Raw genomic sequence first — 26,592 nt, 5'->3', positions numbered from 1 at the left:
TCTTATAAAAGGAAAAAGCAGTGTGTAGTGACGCAGCTCTGCAGCCCTAGCATCAGGAGACAAAGGAGGAAGGATTCTGGGTTTAAGGCCAACCTGGGCTTGGTAATAGAATCTTTTCTCTCTCTCTCTCTCTCTCTCTCTCTCTCTCTCTCTCTCTCTCTCTCTCTCTTTCTCTCTCTCTCTCTCTCCACACACACACACACACACACACGTATAGTGTATGTGTGTGTGTGTAGTCTATCCTCAGAACCACACAAAAACGAGAATATATGGATGGATGGATGGATGGATGGATGGGTGGATGGATGGATGATGGATGGATGATGGTAATTGATGGGTGGATGGGTAGATAGATAGATGGCTGGGTGAACAGATAGATAAAGAGGTAGATGAAAGGAGATGGGTGAGTGGATAGCTGGCCTCTCACACTGTACTGTCCAGATAAACTTCTAGTCTCAGGTGTGAGCAGTTAGAACAAGAGTCCTAACCTATCTGTCCTTCCCACCTCTGTAGAATGGCGACAGTGGCTGTGAGGTTTACATGAACTTGTCCCTGAAGGCTTGTAAAGTGCTCAGGCCTCTGGGGAGTAGGAATCAGCATCAGGTGTCATGGGCAATCAGGAGGGGCCCTGGGTGGCAGAAAGTCAGAGGGTCTTCTACTTGCATCTGTGAGCTCTTAGGAGGGCAGAGGGTCTGAAGACTCCAAGAAATGTGTTCTTAGAGTTTGCATGTGAAGTCTACTCAGGAAAGGGCCCCCATGGAACTCATATAAAAAAGACCCCTGACCCCCAAACATCTGGACAATCCCTGGACAGATTATCTGGTGTCTGCTTTACATTCTCTTATTTATTTACTTAGTGCATGTGGTTGGTGTGTGTGTGTGTGTGTGTGTGTGTGTGTGTGTGTGTGTATGGGTGCACTGTATGAACACGATCCTGTGTTAAAGAGAGGAGACAGAGTGTGGGAAGGAAACCTTGAGGTCGTGGAGGGGAAAGCAACACAGAGGTAGGGAGACAGTTAAGGGTTGTCCCAGAGGAAGTGGCTCAAGGCGGGTTCATTATCTGGGAACCCGCAGGTTCGCTCGCATTGACACACACTGTGCTGAGGGAAGGAGTCCTTGGCAGTGGCAGGGAGTCCTTGGTATTTTGTCACCTGAGCTTGGGAGGCTTCGTCTGGCTCCCTAATGGGTAACGGGTTTATCAGTGGACCTGCAGGGGTGATGTATATCAGGGCACTTAATAGAAAAGGGCTCGCACAGAAGGCCGAATTTGATTTAGCCAATAAACTCAATTGCCAGCCATCAGCTCCGGGAGGAGCTGCAGCTGCATCTGTCCATGTTTCCTTGGCATCGTCCAGCTGCTCTGCTCACAGTGGCCCTGCAGCTCAACCTCACCTCTTCTCTCCTGGGGGCTCAGGTCTTGATTGGCAGCATCCTTTGGACCCTGCCAGGTACAATTCCCCCACCTTAGGATTTCTGTCCAGCTAGTTAGCTAGACATCCAGTTCCTTCCAGTTCATTGTGGTCATGGTCAAAGGCGTGTTATGCCCTCTGGCCACTTGGCTCCTTTGGCTTCTCTCCTGACCTTTCTCTTGCTTTAAGTGCAGATGGCCTGTCCCTAATATCACAGGCCCACCAAAGATTCAGCCTCTCCACCCACCACGGGCCCAAGGCCACAGGTCATGGGTCACATTAGCCTGTGTTTAAGCTGGGGAAGAGGTGGGAATTGCTATGCTACCTTGAGGCCCACCCTAGCCATACCTCTGCTCCCTGTAGACCCTATGAGTCCCTCAAGAAGAAGTGTCCTCATGACCTCTTTCTCTTTATCCCCTAGAGCCGCCACCATGCCAGCCAATGTAGAACTGGATTCTGCCTTGTCATAACAAAAGGCCCAGTGATATTTTCCCCAAATCGAAGAGCAATGCTCTGCCTGGTGAGAGGAAGGAAGGCACCGCTGGCTACCTCAAAACACTAGCTTTGCTTCCAACTTTATTATCCAAAGGACCAGAACTCCTAATTCTGGCCTTAGCTGACCTTCTTATGACAACAGCTGGGCAGTGGGGAGAGAACAGACTTTGGGAACCAGTTATGCAGAGCCCTCCCTGCAGTGAGTGTTCTACAAGGAGACAGGGTGGGCTCTCCCCTGATTTCCACATGAGTCCCCCACTTTAGAGATGTAGCTGTGCTCAGCCCTTGGGGCGAGCCAGCCCTGAGGCCCTCTCCTGCCCATCTCCAGCACCCCTTGTCCCATGTTCACCCAAACTCCCTGCAGCCTCCTCTTTGCCCCAAGGAGCAGGTGACATCACTCACTGGCTTGGGAGCTGACCTACATTTCACAGCCCTCCAGTCTGGGAGTCGCTCCAACACCCGCTCTTCTTGCCCAGAGGAGGGAAAGGCCTGCTCACGATTTTTGTGGCACACTGGTGCCAGGCTGGGGCCCAGATGGTGCCCCCTACTGGTAGCTCCTGGGCCTCGCCTACCCCTCGCTGCTGGGCAGGGCATGCTTGGGCCTGGCAGAGGCCAGAGTCCCTGCGGTCCTCCATGTGGCTGTCAGGCACCCAGCTGGGCTTGCCACGTGTCCTGAGAGCTAGTTTTGTCTGGTGTGTGCCTTCCCCAAGAGGGGTGCCTGGCCCTGCCTTGGAACTGTTAGTTCTCCAGGGGTTGACTCAGGACTTACCAACTTCAGAAAAAGGACGAGATAGGCAAACCCACAGGAAGCTAAAAGGAGGCACAGGCCAGGGCAGAGGGCATGCCTCCACCCCAGGAGCAAGGGTGGCACGTGAAATACAAGGTGCCTCCTCAGAGTCAAGTTTTAGATGAACAGGAAATAGTGCTTGGTCTCACAGAATATAATTATGTGAACAAACCATTCATTATTTATGTGGAATTCAAATACAACTTCGAATCCTGTGTTGTTGCTGTTGTTTTTTACATGGAATCATCCCGTGTTGCCCAGCCTGGCCTCAAACCTTTGTCTCAACCCACCCTCCTGCGTCTTGTTTAGCAGGGAAAAAAACAGGCATGCCTCACAGCTCTCAGTTAGCAACCAGTGTCTTTATTTGCTGTCTGTGTCATCTACCCAGGCTCAGGCTCCACGTGGAAGTGGTTTAAGAGGTTAGAAGCTATGTCCTCTATTCTGTAGGGGACCCTAGTGGCCTCAAGCCAGTCAAATCTGCTCTGGGGTCTACTGGCCATTGAAACATGGAGACTGGTCCCTGGGGCCACCAGGAAAGACTGGGAAGGCCCAGCTTTCTCACCCCACTGGCCTGGGTGCTTGTTGGCTGTCAACCATAGCAAATGTTAACTTTTCTGAGCCCAGCCCTCTGTACAGACCAGTCTAATTCCTCCCAGTGGCCTGCTGTCAGGTCCACAGGCCACTGGCTACCCACACACTGGCCATCATGTTTGAACAGCACGGGGGCCTAGGATTTAGACTTCTCCTCTCTCCTCCCACCTAACACCTCTCCACTCCTTCCCTCCTTCTTCCCCCCCCAACTTCCTCTTCCTACCTTCCTTCCATCCCCCCTCTCCTTACAGAAGTCAAGAGCTTACTAGGTGGCCAGGCAGTGTGTTAACACTGAGGAAAATTTAATGACAAGACTGAAAATCCAAGGTCTGATTCAACTACTCCTTTCAAAACTGAAACTCAGAGAAATAACTCTTCAAGGTCACCCAGGGAATCAACCACAAGGTCTGAGCCAGAAGGGAGCTGCTGAGTCAGCATCGAGAGAGCACCCTCCCCCACCCCCACCAGTCCCCACCAGTGAGGATGGGAATGGTGATTCTACCTGCTCCTGGCAGGTCCTGCAGGCTGGCCCACACCACACTGTCCCTTTCTTCATGATTAAATAATTTATTCTGATGGCTGAGTTGAGACGAACTTAGCAGTAGGGAAAGGCAGCCCGGCCATGGTGTCCTGATGAACTGCTTCTCAAGGTCAAGATCAACTAAGAGACCCTAGGGAGAAATGGTTGCTGGATGAAGGAGAGGCTTCTGAAACAAGAGCGCAGCCAGGGGCTGGGCTGCTCACAGGGTCTGGACTTGAGCTCTACCTGGAGGTCCTACGCAGAGAAGCCAGGCCGCATGGCTCCTCTATTGCCTTCTGCTGCCCCCCCCCAGCCCCTGAGTGATGGCCTTGGCAGGTGGGGAGGAGTGAGGCCTTGTGGGTGTTCTCTGGATTTGGTTAATAATGCAGGTGCTGGTGGGTAGCAGGGCTCTGAACTACTCACATGCTTGCTTATTTATTTTCCCTACCTCATCTCCCGAGGGTCTTCTAGATTAGAGAAGGAAAATCACAGGACAAGGCCTGGGCTAGGGGAAGGCTGTGTCTGGGTCTAGGGTGGGCAGGTGCACTTCTGAGAGCCAGGCAGTGAGACCTCAGGCCCCTGCCTGGATGCCAGAAATGGAACCAGTGTTCACTGGACACGTGTTTTTAATTGCTCCCTCTTTCTTGGCAGGGTCTTATGTAGACCAGGCTGGCCTCCAACTCTGTATGCCGCTGAGGATGACCTTGAATTTCTGATCCTCCTGCTTCCATGTCCTCAGTACCGGGATTACTCTCATGCACCACCTTCTACAGTACCTAACAGATTAGGAAAATGAGGCAGGGTATAGGTCAGCATCCTTTGCTGTGGCCACAACAGGAAGTGGCCATCAGGACCCAGGGATCAGGGGCTACCACCTCCCAGGCTCTGGGAAAGGAAGAGAAAGGAACTAGCTCCTATGTGTGGACACCTACTGTGTGCAGAGAGCTTTGTGTCACGACAGCCTTTTGTATGTGTGTGTGTGCACCACAGGACACGCACCGGCTGCCTGTCCATCAATCCTTCACTCATTTGTTTACTCATGAGTAGCCATCGTTACTGGTCTCCATGACAACCCAGACATAGAGGGCATTTGTGCTCCCTTTCTACAGATGAGCAAGTGGAAACCCAGATTGGCTGATAACATGTGTACCTGGGCTGGGCAGAAGCCACGCCCACTGCTGCGCCTCCCTGTGGCTACCTTGGTCCTAGGGCCTCTGGGCGGTCAGCCGTGGGGAGCAGAGCGGCAGTGGGTCTGGCCGATTTCTGAACTCCAGCCTGGTACTACCTTTGGCCCGCTGTCGGCCATCAGAACTTCTGTGGCCTCCCCAATTCTGGGAAGTTTCATATTGGGGGAAGGGTGTAAAAGAGTTCCCAGGTTGGTTCTCACTCCAAGTGGGAACTCCAGGGCCCGCAGGCTTTGCCAGACCTTTGAAGGCTGGAGAGAATACTTGTCTGCTGGAACAGACATTGCCACTGAGCCTGTTCTGGGGCTGCCATCACTCACGTGACTCACCCACAGGTGTCCTGTTCATCACTTGCTTCATCCCTGCTGGACAGAGCTCACGTACCATGCATGCACCCATTTAAAGCGGGCTCCAGGGCCCTTTAAGATTCATAGAGGGCTGGTGAGCTGCCACTGCCATCAAGTCTAACGCCATGAGTTCAATCCCTCGGCTGCACATGGTGAAAGGAGAAAACGGACTTTTGAAAGCTGTTCTCTGACCTCCACACAAAATAAATAAATGTGATTTACAAATTTCAACCTCAGCTCCATAGGGAGTTGAAGGGTAGCCTGGGTTATACGAGACCATAAAAAAGAATTCCTCTCAGCCAAGCGGTGGTGACCTTTAATCCCAGCACTTGCGAGGCAGAGGCAGGCTGATCTCTGAGTTTGAGGTCGGCCTAGTCTACAGAACAATTCAGGACAGCCAGAGCTATAGACAGAAACCCCATCTCAAACAAACAACCCCCAAAAAACCAAATCTCTCTGTCTCTGTGTGTGTGTGTGTACATGCACGTGTGTGCGAGTGCACGAGCGTGTCTGTGTCTCTGTTCCTCTCTTTCTCTCTCTCTCTTGAGATAGGGTCTCTCCATGTAGCCCTGACTGGACTGAAACTCACTGTATAGACCAGGCTGGCCTAGAACTCTCAGAGATCTGCCCGACCCTGCCTCCAGAGTGCTGGGATTAACAGTGTGTGCCAGTACACCTGGCAATTTCAGGACATTTTCATCATCTAGGAGAAAAATCCTGCTGCCCACAGCCCCCACACTCCCGTCCACCCAGACCTCGCCACTAATTTACTTTATGTTTGCGCAGGCTGGTCTCTATGGACAGCTAGTGGGAACTGACTAACACCTTGTGTCTGGCTCATTTTGCTTAGCATCCTGTTTTCAAGATTCATCCAGGTGCAGTATGAACCAATATGTCCTTCCTCTTTTGACAGAATAATGCTCTATTCTCTGGATATGCTACATTTCATGTATCTTTATGAATACATGTCTCCAGTGTTTGGATACAGGCTTCATTTTTCCTGCATTTGTATCCAGGAGTAAATAGAGTTGCATTTAACATTTAACCTCATGCATTGAATTGCATAACCTGAATTGCCACAAGCACCCTACTATAGCGAGTGACTCTGAAGGTGGCATTTTGAAGGGATGTGACTGAAGCATAGCAGGCTGATAGGAAACATGGCTGACAGATGCCCCCTTGAAGAACTGACATTGTTGTTCAACTTGCCACCTCTGCCTCCAAGTGTTAGCTTTGGAGAAGGGGCAAGAGCCTTGCAGCAGGGGCCAGGCAGAGGGAGCAACACATTCAGAGGCCAGAGGGTAGCAAGGTTAGAACTCAGGCTAAACAGAGGCGGAGAGCCAGGAGAGCTAGTGAAGTCCCCCACCACCACCCCCATCCAGACCTACTTGTGAAGTCAGGGGAATAAGAGCCTCTGCTGTTAGCCAGGATGGGGTAGACCAGTAGTCTTTGGACAGCTTTCCTTACTACAGCCAGGGCTCTCCTGTTCCTCACAGCACTGCTAAGACCCGGATGCAGGGGTGGGGCTGGCAGGATGGGGCCTGAGCAGAGCCAAGGTTAGGGAGGGACCTGCTGCATGGCCCTGGGTAAGTCACTCTGCTCCTGTGCCACCCAGGCTGCTGGGCTCTAACAGCCAGCTTTCCTGTTAGCATGGACACAGTCTGCTTCTCAGGTCCAGCTGATCTGTTATGCATTTTTAATAAGCCAAGGTCAATGTTATCACCCAAAGTTGATGGCAATCTTTTCTCTACGTAGCTAATGTCTAAAAATATCCCCCTTTCGGGCCAGAGGTGTGGAGTATACTCCTGGTTTTCTACAACTGGGTGTTCCTCCCCAGCTAGCTCAGCAGGGTGTTAAATAAGAATTCAGAAGAAGGAGAGGGAAAAATGAAACCTTTAGAGGTCAGATATACTTTACAGACAAATTTATGTCAAAGTCAAACAGCTTTCCTTCCTGAAGGGCTTGTAGAGACTTGGGTGCACTAATGTGCCCTGGGAATTGGGTTGTTGGGGTTGTCAGGACACCATTGCATATTTGCCCAAAGAGGCTAAGTATAAGACCCTCTTTTATGTAGATTTTTGTGACCCTGGATTCCTGGAGGAAGAACCTGCCATGCCAGCTAGCACCTGCATCCACCTCTGTGCCTCTGGAGGACTGAGCTGTCTTCTTCCTGTTTCACCCTGTACCTCAGAGCTGCAGTGAGAGCTCACAGGGCAAAGCCAGCTGCAGGAGGACAGTGTGTGTAAAAACACAGGGTAGACATCTGTCTTTGTGTCTCTTCTGCTGCTCTGAGAGCACACTGGCAAGAGGTACTTAAGGAAGGAAAGGTTTACCCTGACCCACAGTTCAAGAGGGCAGACTGCCATGGCAGGAAAGTCAAGGTAGCCCCTAAAGCAGCTGGTCACACCACAGCCAAGGTCAGGAGGCAGAGAGAGATGAAGGTGAATGCATGGTACAGCTCAGCTCCCTTTATCCGGGTCCCAGCCAGGGGGTGACGTCACCCACAGTGGGCGGGTCACCCACCTCAACTAATGCGAATAAGATTAACCCCCAACCCAAAGGCCCTAGGTGATTCTAGATCCTGTCAGGTTGATGGTTAACATCGCAATCACAGCATCTGTCCTGGTTTCCTTCTGTGATAAAGCACTCAGACTAAAGCCACCTAAAGGAAATTATTTATTTGGCTTATGCTTCCAGGTCACAGTTCATCATTAAGAGACGTCCATGTAAGGCCTGGAGAGATGGCTTAGAGGTTAAGAGCACTGGCTGCTCTTCTAGAGATCCTGAAGTCAATTCCCAGCAACCACATGGTGGCTTACTACCATCTATAATGAGATCTGGTGCCCTCTTCTGGTATGCAGGTGTACATGCAGACAGAACATTGTATACATAATAAAAAACTCTTTTTTAAAAAGATTTTAAAAAGAGAAATCCAAGCATGAAGTAAAGGCTTTATTATTTCACACATTACCTCCAACCAGAACCCACTCACAGTCATGGGAAACAGCAGAAACCACGGAGGAGGATGCTTGCTGGCTCACACAGGCTCATGCTTAGCTTCCCGTATACAGCTTAGGACCAACCAGGGGATGGTGCTGCCCACCTTAGACTGAGTCCTCCTGCATCAATTCACATTCAAAACAATCCCCACAGCTGTAATACAGGCCATTCTAATCTCAGCCTTCTAAGGTTTGGACCAGTCTGTCACATGTGATTCATGCTGTAAGATCATTTGGAAAAGCGTTACCATACCACCCCCAAATCCTCCGCTCTGCCAAAGAGTGTGTCATTGTGAACCTAGAGAGCCTCAAAGCTGGGATGTGGCTCAGTGAGTACAGCACTCACCTGTAAAGCATGAAGCTCCACATTCCATTTCCCACACCGCATAAACTAGGAGATGATGCTGACCTGTGATTCCCCCCACTCTGGACTTGGAGGGAGGGGGAGGCAGGAGGATCAAAAGTTCATGTCAAATTTAGCTACACAGGGAGTTGGAGGCCTGGGATACACAAGATTGTGCCAGGGGAGGGGAGAACTGGCATAGAGGAAATAGAACTCATTTGTAATCCTGACCCTTCCCCCACCACTTGCCTTCCTTTCGGTGTTTAGGGTACAGGTGTGTGTGCGTGTGCAAGTGTGTGTAATTTTGGAAGAGGTGAGACAGTGTCTCACAATGTAGCTCAGGATGACCTGAAACTTCATAGCCCAGGCTGGTCTCAAACTTGTGGCAATCCTCCTGCCTCAGTGCTGATTACAGGCATGAACTCACCACTGGGCTTCACTGCATCCACTCTGGTGTCTTCTTTTGTCATGATCTGTGTTCTATCCTGTGTGAGCTTTATGACATCTGGAGTTGGCTCCATGTCCTCATCTATAAGAGGAAGGTGACGGTAGAAGAGGGAATGAGAACATTTGGGAACTTCGGCCTTTTGCTCTCACACTCAGAATGTTCCTGGCACCTGGAACTAGTTCTTGCCCTGTGCATTCATGACTGTGGAACAGTCCACCACTTGGTTGTACAGCACGTTAATTTACAATGGAGTCGGACTCTGATGGAGCCTCATCTACCCAACGCCACAGCCTGGTGCAGCCTACCTTAAGCCCATTCACAACGCTCCCACTAATTAGCCCATGGCTAGGTAGAATTGCCACATACTAAGCTTATCTTATAACAAACTATCAGACAGCTGGTGTAATTCATTGAGTTCTGTATGAGAGTGTAAATGGGATGGCTGCCTGGGTATGCTCCTGTTCCATCATAGAGTCAAAAGACTGAAGAGGAAACACCAAAAGTGGGGCCTCCTGGACTTTAATTCCCTTTCTTATCAGGATAACCTGAAAGCGGGAGGCCAAAGAAGACAGGAGCCTAGCTAGCCCAGCAGATAGTGGGTATTTGGTGAGGTGCCACCTGCATCCCCGCCACAGGTGTCCCCCTGGGGAGCCCTGTTTCTAGTCGGCGGACACAGACACAGGAAGAAAGCCAGAGACAAGAGGCTATGAAGAAGGGTGACAAGGCTGAATTCCAAGGGGTGTTGAATAAGCATGGTGTAGACATGAGGAGGCAAGAGGTGATGGGCCTGCTGGGAGGGTATAAGAAATGCGCTGTGGGGACACAGAGCATCACCCAGCCCAGCCTGGCAAGGGGAGCATGAGCAGGAGAAAGGATTTGGCAGACATCTTCCCCAAGCCCATGCTGGCACTAGATCCCAGAGCCTGGCATGGCGCTCCCCATTCCAGCAAGTCTTTATGGGACCATGTTGTTCACCAGGTAGACAGGGACCCAAGATGCCTGCTGGTTCCCTGCCTGGGCTTTAGTCCCCAGACAGATCCATGTGCCCAGAGCAGCCACAGTGCTATAAAAATGTCAGCTAGGCCACGGTGACCCAGCAGGGTGCCCTCAGCGAACACCCGTCTGAGTCCCCTCTTCATCCCAGGGACCTCCTCATGTTCTTGGTCTCTCTAGAAGGTTCCCCACTTCTGGCCTGCCCTTCAGATTTGGATTCAGAGATGTTCTTCCTGAAGCCCTGTTCTTCCCCCCGCCCAAACTAAGTCAGGGACCCAGTCCTTCTTTGGGTAGCACTTCCCACAGTAGTTGGCAAACATAGCTGACCTGCAACCATACTCAAGCCCTGGTCTTCTACCGCTGCTGCTTACAGAGCAGATTCGCAAACAGGTGGGAAGGCAGCCCCAGCTTCCGGGCACCCCCTCCCACCTCCCACCTCCGTGGTGTGGCTGCTGCCACCGTGAACATACGTGTTCACTGAAGTCCAGCATTTGCAAGGTTCCCTAGAACTCTAACATGTCCCTATCACAATATCATAAGGGCCATTTTCTCTGCCCTAGAATGCCCCTGCATGCGATGTGGTTGTCCTTCCATTCCCTGTCTCCCTCCACTGCCCCCCTCACCATTGACCTTTCTCATCATCTCCTACTTAGAGCCTTTGCCCATCAGAGCAGGGAGCCCCCCAACTTCTTTGACAACCATTTAACTTAGCTAACTCATTTTACTCCCCAGCCCAAAGCCTATTACGTTACTGGTGCCCTATAAACATTTTCCTTGTGTATTTTAATAAAAATAAGATTCCACTCAGCATATCAGTTGCAATTTGCTTTTTCCAAATATTGACTATCTTGGGAGTCTGCCCATCTCAGAATAAGGTAAAATCATGCTCACACAGACCTGCACACCTCGCCCACTCCCCACTAATTTTGTGGGTTTGGTTTTGTTTTCTGGACAAGGACTCTCTATTGCCCTGGCTGACCTGGAATTTGAGATCCTCCTGCCTCAGCCTCCTAAACACCTGGGATCATGTCCAGCTCCCTCTTTAACTTTGGCCTGTGAAAAAATTCACATTCCCATACCCCCCCCCCCACACACACAAACCTCCTGCCCCAGCTACTATCTAGGCTCCTTTTCCTTAGTGTGGCCTTTCACTCACCCAAAAGCCACTCTCAGCTGTTCCAAAAATGCACTTATAAATATTTCTGGATTTCTCTAAAACACAGAGATGTTAAGGACCAGTTTGCACCAGCATGAGACAGCTGATATATGCTAATATCATAAACACCCTTAGATTGCCATGTGCCCTCCAGGTACAGCTGGCGTTCATCTGAGTGTGTTTCATCCAAGGCCCAGCCAGGTACACAAATTGGTCCTGGATTGGTACGCCTTTGAGGTTTGCTGAGGTCCCCTCCCTTCGTAGCCACTGTCACCCTCAGTCATCCCTCCGAGCAGCCAGGTGCCTGCCAGTACCTTGTGAGCCGCACCCCACTTGGTGACATTCAGTGTGTTGCTCTGTTTTCTGCATTTCTGGTCTAGATTTGGTCTGATTCAGGTTCCTGCTCCAGTTGTGTCACCTGCGGCATTCTGACTGACACGGCTCGGTGCCTGGAGCCCTTCATTCCTAGGGGTCCCTGACTTCATCATAAAACACTTATAGAAAGGCAAGTGCCCTCACCCTCTTTAGGTCGCCCCGAGGAAAAGCTTATGGAAGACAGGCGGAAGCCATGCTTATTGCTTTCCTTTTATTTACCAGTTTGCAAAATGATGAGGTGCCCATGAATATTTGAAAAAAATGCTGAATAATACATGTGTGGGTGAACGAACAGCTGAGGAGCTGGGGTTCTCTCTGTCACCCTCAAGTGTCTGGGTCTGCAGCCTTCAGCAGGACTCTGCATTCACTGGAGGTGCTGGGGCACGTACAGGTCGCTGTCTGTCACCTGGGTACCCACCTCAGTTAAGAGCTAAGGTGGGCATAGTGGGTCCAGTGTTTACCTAGTGTGTACAAAGCCTTGGGTTCACTCTCCAGCACACACACACACACACACACACACACACACACACACACGCGCGCGCACACACACACACACACACACACACACACACACACAATTGTGGGGCCCAAGAGATGGCTTAGCCAGTAAAGACACCTGTCCCAAAACTTGATAACTCAAGTTTCATCTCCAGGCTTCACATGTTTAAAGGAAGAATCAACTCCCAAAAGTTGTCCTCTGCCCTCCACATACATGCTATGGCACACATGTCAGTACACAACTTTAAAATGGATGTGATAACCAGTGCCTGTACTCCTAGCTCTTGGAAGGTGAATGTGGGAAGATCAGAAGTTCAAGGTCATCCTTGGCTATGGAGCTAATTCAAAGCCAGCCTGGGCTATGTGAGATGTTCTCCCAAAAGATGAAAAATAAGTAAGTAAAAAGGAGTTAAGGTGATCAGCTTCCTAAAATGTCTGGGATAAGGGAGTCTCCCCTAACCCAAGAGTAGAAGTCTAGGAATGTAGCCATGGAGGACAGCCAGAACCAACCTCAGGGGGTCCAGAGCACCCCCGAGAAAGGCCTCCAAAGCACGGGAGTGGAAGTCTGCACTCCTTGTCTGAAGGGGAGTCTGAGTGTGCAATGGACCATTGGCCTCAAGTCCCTTCCAGGCCAGCCCAGCACAGACCTGGCCACTCCTGCTCTGGAGTTCTTGCCTTCCCCAGAGATCAAACGGCTGCCCTGGAGCTTGCTGACCTCCCCCCATTGTTTGGTCTCCCCAGGTGTAAGTGCAACCTGCATGCCAACCTGTGCACAGTGCGTGAGGGCAGCCTGCAGTGCGAGTGTGAACACAACACCACGGGCCCCGACTGTGGCAAGTGCAAGAAGAACTTCCGCACGCGGGCCTGGCGAGCTGGCTCCTACCTGCCGCTGCCCCATGGCTCTCCCAACGCCTGTACGTATGTAGCCTGAGCAGTAGCAGCCCTCATCCTGCCCCAGAACTGCAGCTCACATGTGCACATGCGTGTGCGTACACATGCATACACACACACACACACACACACACACACACACACACAGGAGGGGAGGGGGCAGCTGGCATGTCTTCTAGGCTCTACTTTCAGCCCTAGTTGCAGGCAGGCCAACCCTCCTCACGTCTTGTCTGCCACCCTTCTTCACTCTGAGAACAGGCAGGAACTCTGTGGAGGTGCAGAGCAGGGGTGCAGGTGAATACACCTTAGCAATGAGTGCTGATGGGGTGAATGCGTGTGTCACGTGGTGCTTCTGGCACTGCAGCCCCAGCTGGGATTCTGGCAGTCAGGGGCTAACATTCACATTTTGCAGAAGTTTCCTTTGAGACTCTTGTCTGAGCCCCTGCTCTCAGCCCAGTCTTGTCCCCACCTCACTCAGCTGTCACAGGAAGCCATCTGAGAGTTTTGTCCACACATGTCTGCATCATGAGTACCCCTTCAGGGACCACCCAGAGCAGGCCTCATGAAGTCACAACTCCCACAAGTCTCTGGGCTGCAAGAAGAAGAGCACCTCAGCTGGTTCCTCAGGCCCGACACGTGAAATGCACCAAATGACCTGTTCCGGGCTGAGGTTGCACCAGGATCAGAGGCCAATGTGTCTTTCCTGGGCCCTTACAACCTCATAGCGCCCAGAGGCCCGGCCACCCCAGTGCCCTCCTGGTCCCACAGCCAGTCCCAGGCAGCACAAGACCCAGTGACAAAGCCAGGGTCCACATGGTTCCCAAACCACTTGTCCCATCTGGCACCCTCCCTCACCCCTAGAAGATTCATGTGGCTTTAGACTGATCAAAGCTGAAGGCTGCAGCAAGGCAGCCGGGGACAGGCATGGTGTGCGTGGGCTGCAGCCGGCATTGTGACAAGCCTTTGAAGGGTGACTTGCCAAGCACCTCAAGGCACTCAAGGGTCTTCAAAGGCACAAAGGGGGCTTGGCGAGCTGCTGGCCTGCCCACGGTCTAGCTCCCTCTTCCTGGGTGCCTCTCGCCATCTCTTTGTATCCTGACCTTTCCTTTAGCACTTGGTGCTCTCGCTCCCTAGGGAGCGTGTCTCCCCTCCATATGTCCCATAGCCACCCCCATCCCCACCACTTCTGCCTGGCTTCCTCCTCAGCCTCCCGCCTGCCACCTCCACCACCATGAACCAACACTCCTACCTGCAGAACAGCTAGGGCTGCTATCCTCACACCCTGCCAACACCCCAGAGTGTCACCTCACCCCCATTTCCTCCCCTCTAGGACCTCCTCTTCAAAATCACAAGGGCACCCCCTCCTAGGTGCCCGCCTACTTCAAAGCCTTGGGAATGAAGCCCTAAGTTGTCAGCCCCTCCGCCCCCCCGCAAGGACAAGGCACCTGTGAGATTACCCTACCCTCTCCATCCATGGCTCCCTATTCCCAAAGCCAAAATCCTCTAAGTCCAGTCTCTTGGGACTGGATCTTCCACTGGGTGTCTGCACCTTCCTCACCCTCAGGGCCAAACTCTGAGGCCGCCTCGCCTCTACACTCTACTCCCAGCCTCTGTGAGTCCTTGCTCTCAGCTCCCACACTCCCAAGGTGTCTTCCATATCTCATGCATGTGGTATTTGCCAAGGTGTGTAGGTAAAAACCAGAGTAGTGTCAGGGGAACCACGTGCCCCATCTGGCCCACTGCCCCCAACACAAGTCCTTTCTCAGAACCACCTGGGACAAAGCCATGACTGGCCCCTTCCTTTTGTGACCATGACAGTTCTACTCAGGGACAGTGACATCACTGGTCAAACCACAGTCCCAGGCTTCCCCTCCCACAGAGGCACAGGACACCAGAAAGACTTGGATACAAGCTCTCACATTGCCAGGTCTCCCAGCAGGCCACACTTCCAACTCCCTGTTGCTAACTCTGTCCATGAGGACATTATTCTGCCTTCGGGAGCCTGGAAATTGGGTTAAAAAGGAGGGAATGCTTACCACTGTGTCCTGGGGAGGGACAGTTCACAGTATCCCATTGTAGAATGGACTAAAAGCATCCTTCAAGCAGTCCGTGGTGAGAGTCCCCATAGGTGTGGACCCACTGAGGCTGTCTCTGGGACCAGGCAGTCTCAGACCCCAGCTCTTTCCCTGTAGTGAGGCTGGAGGACACCTCTGTGGGTGCCCCCTACTTTGTACACTGCCCTGTGTCAGGTGGAGGTGACCAAGCCTTGTGTCTAACTCTGTGACCCTCTTGTGCCCCTACAGGTGCTGCTGCGGGCTCCGCCTTCGGCAGTAAGTACCCACACTCTATACAAGGCTCCGCAGCTGGGCCTGGAGACTGTTTCCCTCCCTGGGCCTGGCCTCTGTCTTCCCCACCGCACCTGACCACGCCCACCTGCCTCTCTGCCCCTCACCCTCTGTCTCCTAGGAGCTTTCTTATGCTGCTTTGGAAGAAGGACAGGGTCTTTGTGCACTTTTGGTCCCCTGACCTCTGGGTGAACAGACTCCTCTGTCCTCCTATGCTCTATTCTGTCCTTTGTACACAGCCAGGATTTGGAGGTGGGACTGGGGCGGGGGCTTCTCTACTAGTGGCAGTGTCTGTTCCCTGAGTGTGACCATTTGGTACCTCCTCCAGGCAGCCTCTGCAGCCAGCCTGCTCTGCCATAAGGCTGGAGGAGGCCAGCCCTGATCCCAAAGCTCCAGATGTCTAGGGCCTGTCAGGCTGGGGAGGGGCATCTGCAAGAATGCCAGTGTCTTGGAAATCCCAAGGTTAGTGAGGGCGGCTGATGTGGGTGCCTGCTGACTCCCAGCCACTTGGTCCTCCCAAGCATTCAGTGGGGCCAGGTAGCTGTGCAAAGCAGGGCACTCTATCATCTCATTTAAGCACTGCAGAGGGTGAGTTACCCTCTGCCCCAAAGGGTCTTCTCTCACTCCAAAAGCCAGCAGAAAAGGGTTTGTGAGTGTCAAACTATGGCAGACCTCAAGCCTCAAGGATGCTTTCATGGACTTCATCACCCTCCATCATGCCTGACTGTCCTGCCTCAGTCAGGCTGACCTTTGTCTGGGTTGCTGGTGGCCAGAAGGAAACTAGACTTAACAAACATCACTGGCATTTGACCTCAACATCAGAGTAAGGGAAGGCTTCTCTGGGACACCCCTACCCCACTTTTTCTTGCTTTCTCCATGTCTTGCCAGGTACCGGCAGGTCTAGAAAAGACCCTGCCCCCAAAGCCCCTATGGCCACTGAGGCCACAAGGAAGGGTCCTATCACTTCTGTTCCCTCCACATCTACCATCCAAGTCCCTCCAGCCCCCAGCACCCCACAGCCTACAGGTAGGTATGAGAGCGCAGGAAGGGATGCGTGCCCCCTCCCTTCTTGCCTCCCTCACCCAGGGAAGAGCAGATGCTTGCCTCTTAGAATAGAAGCCTCTAGCATCCTAGCCCTGTAAAGGCACTGGCTGAGGAGGCCCCCAGGCCATCTCAGGAAACCATCCCAGCAGGAGCCCTAACCAACGCAACCACCGAAGCACCCAGAATTGACTCCTGCTTGTCCCTCAGGCCCAGAGGCCCGTGTAGCCAAGAGGACAGGCAACCTTGTAGGAGGGTGCCCACAGCAGCAAATCCACTCAGATATTCAGCCAGAGATGAAGCCTTGTTGCCCAAGGACTACATGCTTTGTAGTCCATCCATGGAGCTGGCTCAGGCTCTGCGCCCACCTGGCCGCTGACTGGGACCTCTGTCCAGGTGCGGTCAGTGGAAGAACAGAGCTAGACTAGTGGAGGAGATAGGACAGGAGGGGCCTTGAGAAGAACCAGACTCCTAAATATTCATGAGCAGAGACAGGCCCAGGCCAACTTCCTGGCTCATGGCTACATGTGCAGCTACATAGAGGCCTACAGGCCTGTCTGTCTGTCCGTCTGCTCTCCTAAAGCATGATTTGTGCATACAAGTGGTTTGAGGTCCTGGTGTGGACCTCTGGACTCACTAGGGAAGTCTTGCCAGGCCTGGTCCACTGCAGATACTGGGAACCTGAAAAGATTCTTCCTCCCAGAGGGTTCCAGCAAGATGGTGGCCAAGTAACTTCCTTCTGGCTCCAGTAGCACACCCCTCTCCCTGCCTTTTTGGGGGACATGCTGGGGCTCCCTATTCCTTGGATATCCCTGATATTCTCTTCCATTCATCGCCCTGACCTAGACACCCCTTACCCCGTGGCAGGTAACATCTGGGACAGAGAGCCCTCCGCAGCTGCGGAGAGATCCACCTCACACTGTGTTCTGTCTCCATCTGCTGCACAGGGTGGCTCTCCGGGTCAACTGACGACCTTGAGAGAGTCACCTTCCCAGGACCACAGCACAGGGCTTCCCTCTGTACCGCTCCGTGGGGATTGTATGGGAGGCTGGACAAGGAGATGAAAACTTTCAGGGGAAACCTGCCATCAGGAGCCCCTTTGAGGGGAAGAAATCGGGCTCTAAGGCTTGGCAGCCTCCGGAGACCTTTGCATTTTGCTGAGCTGGTGCTGGGCAGAGGGGGGCAGAAATAAGCTAGCAGGGGTGAGGTGCGCTGTCTACCACTCACCCAGTGGTGAGCCTGGGTGGGAGACAGCCACTGGTGCTCAGGTACTGAGGAACCTACAACCCGCTTGGAAGCTGCCCGTGTGAGAGTGGTGTGGAGCAGACTGTGAAGGTGGAGGTTAACTATGAGAAGGCAGAGGGGGCCCAGTGAAATCTCTCCAGAAGGGTGAGGTCTGAGCTGTGAAGCTTCCCCAAGGGTACAGGGCTGGCTGACTCCCAGGCTTTGCTAGTGAGCAGGAGGCAGCAACAGCAAACTTTCAATGACTGTCAGCTCTGCAATTCCTAGCCCTGGGCTGGATGGCTGAGCATTAAGGGGAGGAGGTGGCTTCAAGGAAACAGCCAGCAGCCTGCACCTTCTCCTCCTTAGCTCCTGTGTTACCTGTTCCCAGAGTGCCCTGGTCACCAGGCACACCTTTGGCCTGGATGCTGTTTGCATGCCGGTGTCTGGCAGGTTGTGTGGTGTTATCTTCCTGGTCTCACTGGGAGAGGGGATGGAAGTATAGGAAGAAGCTGCTGCATCTAAGGTGTATATAGTATACCCCCATAAAGCTGTCTTTTTAAAAAGAAGAGAGAGAGAGAGACTGAGAGAGAGAGAGAGAGAGAGAAACAGCTACCCAAGGTCCCAGGAAACATGAAGTCCAAGCTGGAGCACAGGACTGGCTGACTCACTCCCTGCCTGCTCCGCCACTCCGGGCCACTGCCCTGAAGTCTCAGGTACTTGGAGGTGGTCCCGTTGTTAAGATCTAGTTAGCATGGGTTCTTGGTTTCAAAGGACCCTCCGTCTAGTCTTGGCACACAAGGACCCAACATGTCCCAGCAAAACCCAGACGGGAGCATTCTCTTCCTAGACCTAGCACCTTCCAACAGGTTTTCAGATCTCTTTGGCTACAGTCCAGCCAAGCCTTGAAACCTCAGCCCCAGATGTTTCTATTTCCTGCTATTGTTAAGCCAAGCTGTGCTGGAAGCCAGACTGGAGAGCCTGATCCTCCCCAGCCTCCTCAAGGGGGTTGGGAGAAGCCAAGCTCAGAGGCAAGATACCTTCTGGTAGTTTTACCAGGCCCCTAATTAAGCCCTAGCCAATTTGGGTCCTGCGGCCTTGTCTCTTCACTGAATACCATATTAATGTCAATTTGATGTCCAAAGGCTTCAGGCTCCCAGCTGGGAAGCTCCTGCCGTTTTTTTAAACTGGTAGAATTTCTTTTTCTTTTTCCATCAACCACCACTGGTAATCCCTTTCCAAAAGGGAAGACATCAGCTCCCTCTGCCCCCCCTTCTCCCAGTTCTATCCTTTGAATTCAGTAAAGCAATTGCTGCCTGTGATCCTTGCTTTGTGTCCAGCTCTGGGAAATGAATGTTGGGAATGGGGGAGTTGGTGACTCATGATGAGGTCTCCTGATTCTCAAGCCAAAGATTAGGGGTGGAAGGGCAGTGATCAGAAAGGCAAGTTAGACATCGGAGGAAACTCTGGGGAACCTAGAACTTTTCTCAATGTGTCTACTAGCATCCTGGCCAGGACAATGTCTCCCAGCACCACATTAGCCTGAGGCTTCACACACAGGAGCTGTTCTGACTGGCTCTCAGGTTGGAACAGAAACCACACAAAGAGGGAAGAGTCTTTGAAAGCAGTGTTCCAGTGAAGGATGGACTACAAAGCCCACAGAGCCTTAGGCATGGGGCCCTCCTCTCCTCCGGCTTCAAGTGTGTGCATATCCTTTGTGGGCTGCAGTAGTATAGCTGCCACCTCTGTAGTGGATTTGGACCCAGATCCTTTAGCCCGTGTAGACAGAGCCTGTAGCGGTGCTTCTTCCAGGGGCCCCTGGAGGGTCGGCGCATCATCCTTCATATGACTTGATTTCTTTTCTTCTTCTTCCTAAGGTCAGACCAAGCCACCCGCTACTTCTCCCCTTGGGGACAGCTCCCTCTGGCCCCAGGTGTCCACCAGTGCAGAAGGTATGGGGGCAGGGCCTATGCCAGGCCTGAGACCCCAGAAGCTCCATCTTAGACCCTCCCTCTGTAGTGGGGGTAGCAGGCTTATGTGTTGGGGGTGTTGAGGACGAGGGGCCCCAAGAACTTAAAGGATTGGGGAGAAAGAACTCAGGATCAAAGTACTGAGGTAAAAGGCCTGGTAGCTACCCTTACCTCTACCCCAAACTCTATTCTGATTCTAAACCTTCTCCAAGGGCTTCAGTGTGTAGAAGGGTGGCCCTCATTACAGGAACCCCCTCTCCCACCTCACAGTGTGGGTCATGGGATACCTGGGCAGCTGATGGGGCCTAGAGAGGGTCATGTGGACCCAGAATAGGGATGACTGCGAGTAAATGAAGGTGACAGAGAAGCCTGAGGCAGATTTGGCAACCTACCGAGTTAAGCGAGCCTCTCAGGACCAAGTCAAGAGGATTAGTCTCCCACTGCGAGGCGACAGCCGGAAGAGAGGGCTTATCTGCAGTCATAGGTTGTCCTCAGCTGTCCTCAGTTGGCATAGTCTCAGCCCTATTGTCCTGGCCCCACCCCGTCAAAGACCCCAAGCTCCCCTCCAACCCCAGGGATGAATGAGCTGGGAGACAGGCTTTGAGCTCCCTCTGCTGGCAACTGCTTGCACAACTAGGGGAGTCAGAGGTCCCTCAGTCAACACACCCTTTCTAGTGCTGAGTGCCCTTGCCTAGGGCTCCTTCCCTGGCCCCACCCGAGAGCCACAGAGTCTTAGAGGGAATCGCAGAGACGGTTTTCCACATGGTAATAGCATGATCACCTCCAAGAATGGGGCTGGGTCCTGGTGGGATTCCAGGCAGGGAAAGGTAGTGCTGCCTGCATCCTTGGCTTGATGAGGCTTATAAGTCACATCCACGGACAGCAAAGGATCTGTGCTAGCTGCAGCAGAAAGATGTCCTCAGAAGTAAAGAAGATGCCATCCTGAAAATATTTAAGCATATTTCTTTTCTGTATACGAGTGGGCGTATGTATGAGCACTACGTGCATGCCCGGTGCCCACGGAGGTCAGAAGGCACTGGATCCTCTAAAGTGCTGGGGCTGGAGTCACAGACAGTTATGAGCTGACACATGGGTGCTGGGAACTGAATCCATGTCCTCCAAGAGCAACAAGTGCATTTAGCCGCTGAACAATCTCGCCAGCCCCAAGATGCAGCCTTTAATGCCAGATTTAATCTCAGCATCTGCTGACCAGGGAAGCTCTGAGGACAGAGGGAAAGGGCAGAAAGGCAGTGTCATTTGCTCTCAGCCAGCCAAATACCTCTCAGTGTCAGCAAATGTCTTAGCTGCAGGTGGAGGTGTTAGGGGATGGAGAAGGTATCTGGGGATTGCTCCAGAGGATTCGGAGGTGTCCTCAGGGAATAAGAGGCAGTGGGTATGCCCTGTCATTACTACGAGGTGCTTCGTTCGGCCTGGGACTCTGAGAAGAGCCACACTTCACACCCGAGGGCCATGTGGTCGCTCCTCAAATGTGAACTGGCACCAGACCGAAGCCTTGGCTTAGCTTCTCCCTGGGCATAGGGGGCCTGTCCTAGTGGCTGGACCATGGCAAGCATAAGCACTTGTCCAGCCCGAAGCCTTGGCTTAGCTTCTCCCTGGGCACAGGGGGCCTGTCCTAGTGGCTGGACCATGGCAAGCATAAGCACTTGTTTCTTGTCTCTCTAAGCTGTGGCTATCTCTGTCGCTGCCCCTTCCCAAGTCAAGGGCTCCTCACTTTTCCAGCTCAAGCCCAGATCTCCTCAAGTAATACCCATTGAAGAATTTCAAGGTAAGAATCTCAAGGCCTGGGCCAGGCCTCCTACCTCCTCCCCAGTTCACTGGAGAAAGACAATGCAGGACAGAGCTAGTCCGTACCAATTCAGAAAACCCTTCCAGAATAGCTGGGCCATTTGAGCTAAGTCTCTCCAGCCCCAAGGGAGCTGAAAGCAGGGATGAGTCAGAAGGAACTCAGGCCCAGTGGGCAGGCACATGGCAGGAGAAGCAGCTGCCATAAATAGCCTGTCCTGGCTCCCCTGGGAGGTGTGGCCCAGGGGCTTGTCTTGGTTGGTGTGGAATCTGGGACACTCGGGTCCCTGGCAATGCTCTTTGGGGGCATTTGGAGGATGTTTCACAGTGTCTTTGGAGGACCACGGTGAAGTGGCAGGGTAGGCAGACTCATGGGTGGGTCCACCAGCTCGCCTAGATGCTTCTCAAAGGCATTTCTCCAGGGTCTCCGGTGCCTTTGACCATACACAGACCTGGTCAGCACCACCCTGTGCTCACAGACAGGAAGCTGAAGTTGTCTGGGGCAGCTGTCCAGGTGGCCAGCTTTCATGTTCAATGGCATGGGGATACTGAGTCCTTTAGAACGAACACATAACGATGGCTCAGAAAGTGACTCTCCACACTGACATCTGCTACTTCAGGTCCTAGGGGTCTTGACCCAGGCAGTCATGGGAGTTGATAGAGCCACTTGCAAGGCCAGCCTGAGAACCATGTGTGGCAGGCCAGGTGTGTGGCTTGGCTGATGGCTTCCTAGCACACAAGAAGAAACTCTGGGCTGGAGCCCCAGAAATTGCATGACTGTAATCCCAGGAGGTGGGGGTTGGAAGATCAGAAGTTCCATACCTATGTTGAGTCCAAGGACAAAACAACAAAACGAAAAACACTTGTGAGAGGAAGAGTGAAAGGTCCCACAATGGCCCACAGGTGTTTTCCTTGGTTTGAACTGAGCAGTGAGGTTCAAAAGCTGGATGGGGACTAGAGGAAGCCAAGAGATTGCTGCCCAGACTCTTGCCGAAACCAGCGATTTGGTGCCAGTCAAGCTTGTGGGACGGTTAGGCCAGTAAGGAGTGTCCTGTAGGGACTTGCAGGGACAGGGACAGCAGTCAGTTTCCCTCTTCCAAAGCAGCATGGGAGGAAGGTTCTGACCCATTCCATCATGCCCACATTTGTGTGCGACTCCATTCATCCACAGGCCCTTGAAGGGACTATAGCAAACGCGGAAGCCTAGCACTGACCCTCTGTAAATGCGGCCTGCGGCATCACCCCACCCACCGTGCAGAAATCAGTTGCTAATCAGCCCCAGCATGTGGGCCTCCTTCAGCCAGCACTTTGCCCTGAGACCCAGCCAGGTGTTGGCATGCCCTGGCCTCCCCGACTGTCTACCCACAGGCCTCTGGGGACTCCAAGCTGTCCGAGGCCGCTTTACCCACACGCTACAGAAGTGTGCCCCTTCCAGGTCCTCCTGCTAAAGATGCCTCCTCTCTCTTTCCCTATATACTGTTGGGTGTGCCCTTCTCTGAATGCTTGCTTCCTCCCTGCTCACTGACCCTGGTGTTTCTCCCGCTCGGCTGGTCCAGACTGCGAGTGCTACGGCCACTCCAACCGCTGCAGCTACATTGACTTCCTGAACGTGGTGACCTGCGTCAGCTGCAAACACAACACTCGAGGCCAGCACTGTCAGCATTGCCGCCTGGGCTACTACCGGAACGGCTCCGCCGAGTTAGACGACGAGAATGTCTGCATCGGTGAGCCTCAGAGCCCCTGGGTAGCAAAGGCGCAGAGCAGGCCCCACCATGAGGCTTTCTCTATCTGGACATGTCTAGGGAACAGAAACCCTCTGATCAGCTACTGGTGACCCCCAGCTCTGTGTAGACAGTGGAATCGCAGGCACTAGTTAGGGGCCCAGGCTTGGTGTGAATTTGGTCCATTCCTAGTCCTCTCAGGGCTCACAGGAAGCTGGGCGATAGAGACGAACAACTTCTCTTCTCTGCTGTTGAAACTGTCCTTCAACACTTGAGAGCCAGCCTTATAAAGCTGTGCCTGCTCTCATGGGCACCCACTCTTTCTTCAGGGTCTGTTCCAGCACTGATTTTTCTGTAGACATCTCCTGTCACTCCTTGGACCTGGACAGGGGACGCACCCTAAAAGCCAAACACATAGCCCTCAACTAACACCCAGTGGCATAGAAGGACATTCAGGACTGCCCATCTCCCGGCCAGGTCTCCTGAGCTGCCAGATCTCAGCCAGCCAGCAGGACCACTGCCCATCCCCCACCTCCACCACCTGGCCAGCTCAGCTGCAAAGCTAGAGCTGTCACTCTGGATCATGGCTGAGGCCTTCAGATAATTCCATCAACTCTAAAGTGATCAAACAGAATTGTGTTGCCAGTGTCACACAGGGCCGGCTGCAGGGACAGGGCAGGGACAATGGATCTGATTAGAGGTGCACCTTCTTCCCCTCTTTCTGTGCCTCCATCTCAGGCCAAGCATTGGACTTCAAGGACTGGGGGCCAGGAACACTCACACTCACACACACAGACCTCCCCTCTCCCAAACCAGCTAGGGCAGGCGGGAGGGGTGGGGGAGGCAGGCAGAGGTAAGCCTCTGGCTGCTCTTCCTCCTCCTTCTGCCTCCAGCCTTGGGGGAGGGGATAACACACACACACCATACAGCCTCCTGGACAGACCCCTGTCATCTGCAACATTCTTAGCTTGGTATTGGAAAGAATCAGCCCCCTTCAGCGGTCCAAAGAGGAGAATGCGACTCCAGGCCTCACAGGGAGACTAGAGGAAGAGTGTTGGATGCCAGGAGAGGAAAGACTACAGAGAGCCTGGAGTTTTTTGTGGGGAGCATGGCCAGAGAGTGCAGAGAAACCCAGCTGAGAGGGATATAAAAAGGGGTATAAAGGCTGGGCCCGGAGCTGGGCCAGTTTGTAGATGCTGCTCCGATGCACCTGTTCCTCCTGTCCCCCCAGAATGTAACTGTAACCAGATCGGCTCCGTGCATGACCGGTGCAACGAGACCGGCTTCTGCGAGTGCCGGGAGGGCGCGGTGGGGCCCAAGTGCGACGATTGCCTTCCCACGCACTACTGGCGCCAAGGATGCTATCGTGAGTGGACTGCCCCCACCCCACCCCCGTCAAGGCCGAGCCTTCAAGCTAGGGGCGTGGTTCAGCCGGTGGGCGGGGCCTACGTGGGCCTGCCGCTGGCTGCGGTGAGAAGAACCTGGTGCGACCTCGGGCAGGGGTTCAAAGTGGGTGGGTGGGGCCTCAAGCGGGCATTGCCGGGTCTTCAGTGGGCAAAGTCCGTGACAAGTGGGAGCCAGCGCTGGCAGAGCGCTCCCGGTACCCAAAGCTCTAGAGGCAGACAGCAGATGCTCCTGGAGAGCCGCGCCACTGCCGGGGAGAGAGCGGGCAGAGTAGGGCCCAGGGCCCACCTGGCAGGGATGTTTCTCACGGTGTGCGTTCTAAGTAGCGCACCCCCGGGGGGTTCCAGCCAGCTCCTCACTGCAGAAGCTCAGTCCCTCCCGGCAGCTGCTTCACCTGTCCCCTCCGACCCGCAGCCAACGTATGCGACGACGACCAGCTGCTCTGCCTGAACGGCGGCACCTGCGTGCAGAACCAGCGCTGCACCTGCCCGCGCGGCTACACCGGCGTGCACTGCGAGCAGCCCCGCTGTGACCTCGCCGACGACAGCGGCCCGGACTGTGACCGCGCGCCAGGCACCGCCCCGCGCCTCGACACCCTGCTCGGATGCCTGCTGCTGCTCGGGCTGGCGGCCCGTTTGGGCTGCTGAGCCCGTTCTAGGGTCCGGGGCTTCCGGGCCCGGCAGCGACTCGGGTGCGGCCGAGACGCTCCAGGTGCTACTCGCAGAGTCCTCCCGCCCTCCCTGCTCCGCCCGCGCTCACCCGCCCTGCCCGGCGCTGCCCTCGCTCCTGCCTCCACAGGGGGCGCTGTGGAGCCCAGGCCCGGCAGACTGCAGTTTTCAGTTTTTTCTTTTTTATAACCTAACGTCCCTATCATTTTTTTTTCTCGTTTCCCAGTTTTCTTTCTTTGCTTTCTTCCTCTTCTTCTCGTCCTCTTTTTCCTCCTTTTCTCCCTTCCGTCCCTCCCCCTCCCTCTCCTTTCTTTTGCTGGCGGTGAGACAGGGACTGGGGAGAAACGCTGCTCATCCTAACACCCGCAGGTCCTGCCACCCCCACACACAGAACTCTTGTGCTCACCCCAGCGCCTGTTCCTGGCTGCCATGAGCAGCCAGCGGACCCGGAACTCCAGTTGCCTACAACTCTAGTCGCTGACTTGATTCTCTTTTGTATCTTTTTTTTTTTTTTTTTTTTTTTTTTTTTTGCACTCACCAGACCCTAGGCCCCCAAGGAGGCCTGGAGACGGAGGAACTCACTGTCTGGGGGAGGGGAAGGACAAAGTGCGGGGAGGGGTGGAAACCTTGTTTTCTAGAGAACTATTTTGTTTGTATCCACTGCCCCTTATGAGGAGGGACTCGGTTGGGAGTTGGTCACCGAGAGCGGCTGATGGTGTGCAAGCCCACAGTAAAGCGAGTTCACAGCTGCCTCTGCCTGTGTGCCTTCTGTGTTGGTAGACACTCCAAAGGTTTGGATAAAAAAAAGAAGCCCACAAAAAAAAAAAAAAAAAAGTTTTAAGAGAACAGTTCGCTGTTGGGCTCTTCCCCATCTGTCCTCTCCTTGTAACCTTCCTCCCATTACACATTGGGCCAGGCTTGTGGCCTCCACCTGGGAGGTGCTTCTCTGAGCAGAGGTGTCCCCCTTTCCTACAGCTCCCCTCAAGTTCAGAGTATCTGCTATGGAAGCCCAGGACGAGAACTCAGGGAGAACTCTTGAGGCTGTACTCCATGCTGGGGTAAATGTGATGGCTCTGGGGCCTCAGGTCCAGTGTGACACACAGCTCCCAGCTGCGGCCTGCCTGGCCACTGAGTCCCAGCGTGGGCTTACACCTGCTTTTAGTCACTTTGGTATGTGAGGACCCAACAGGTCACGGAAGCCTCCCCAGTGTGTGCAGCGCCTGGAAGAGGTCGGTTCCCCCACCCCCACCCCAAAGCTCACTTATCTCCAAGCCTTTCCTAGCTCCTTGTCCTGAGTGCCCACTGCCCCACCCAAGCCACCTCCTGTACTGCTACCTGCTAGCTGCCCTTTCTAGGCTGGGCTTACCCAGGCCTTTGCTCAAG

General features: G+C 53.5%; 1 protein-coding gene across 6 annotated transcripts in view; it reads left to right on the top strand.

The window, feature by feature from the left end:
* Positions 1-25,958, top strand: part of Ntng2 (netrin G2) — a 57,345-nt gene extending 31,387 nt beyond the window's left edge. For 4 of the 6 annotated variants that reach the window (XM_060389785.1, XM_060389783.1, XM_060389786.1 and 1 more), the window contains exons 5-12: positions 12,887-13,059; positions 15,340-15,366; positions 16,270-16,407; positions 19,521-19,595; positions 21,298-21,399; positions 22,973-23,140; positions 24,369-24,503; positions 24,956-25,958. In XM_060389785.1, the coding sequence (XP_060245768.1) occupies positions 12,887-13,059; positions 15,340-15,366; positions 16,270-16,407; positions 19,521-19,595; positions 21,298-21,399; positions 22,973-23,140; positions 24,369-24,503; positions 24,956-25,188 (1,051 nt within the window). In that variant the 3' untranslated portion in view covers positions 25,189-25,958. The remainder of the gene's footprint in view (positions 1-12,886; positions 13,060-15,339; positions 15,367-16,269; positions 16,408-19,520; positions 19,596-21,297; positions 21,400-22,972; positions 23,141-24,368; positions 24,504-24,955) is intronic. The other 2 variants (XM_021642445.2, XM_021642661.2) reach the window with 2 other exon arrangements.
* Positions 25,959-26,592: the final 634 nt, after the last annotated feature.

Source organism: Meriones unguiculatus, chromosome 8 (assembly GCF_030254825.1).
Source record: "Meriones unguiculatus strain TT.TT164.6M chromosome 8, Bangor_MerUng_6.1, whole genome shotgun sequence".
Taxonomy (NCBI): domain Eukaryota; kingdom Metazoa; phylum Chordata; class Mammalia; order Rodentia; family Muridae; genus Meriones; species Meriones unguiculatus.
The sequence above is the reverse complement of the archived record's forward strand: the minus strand, read 5'-3'. Positions and strand labels throughout refer to the sequence as shown.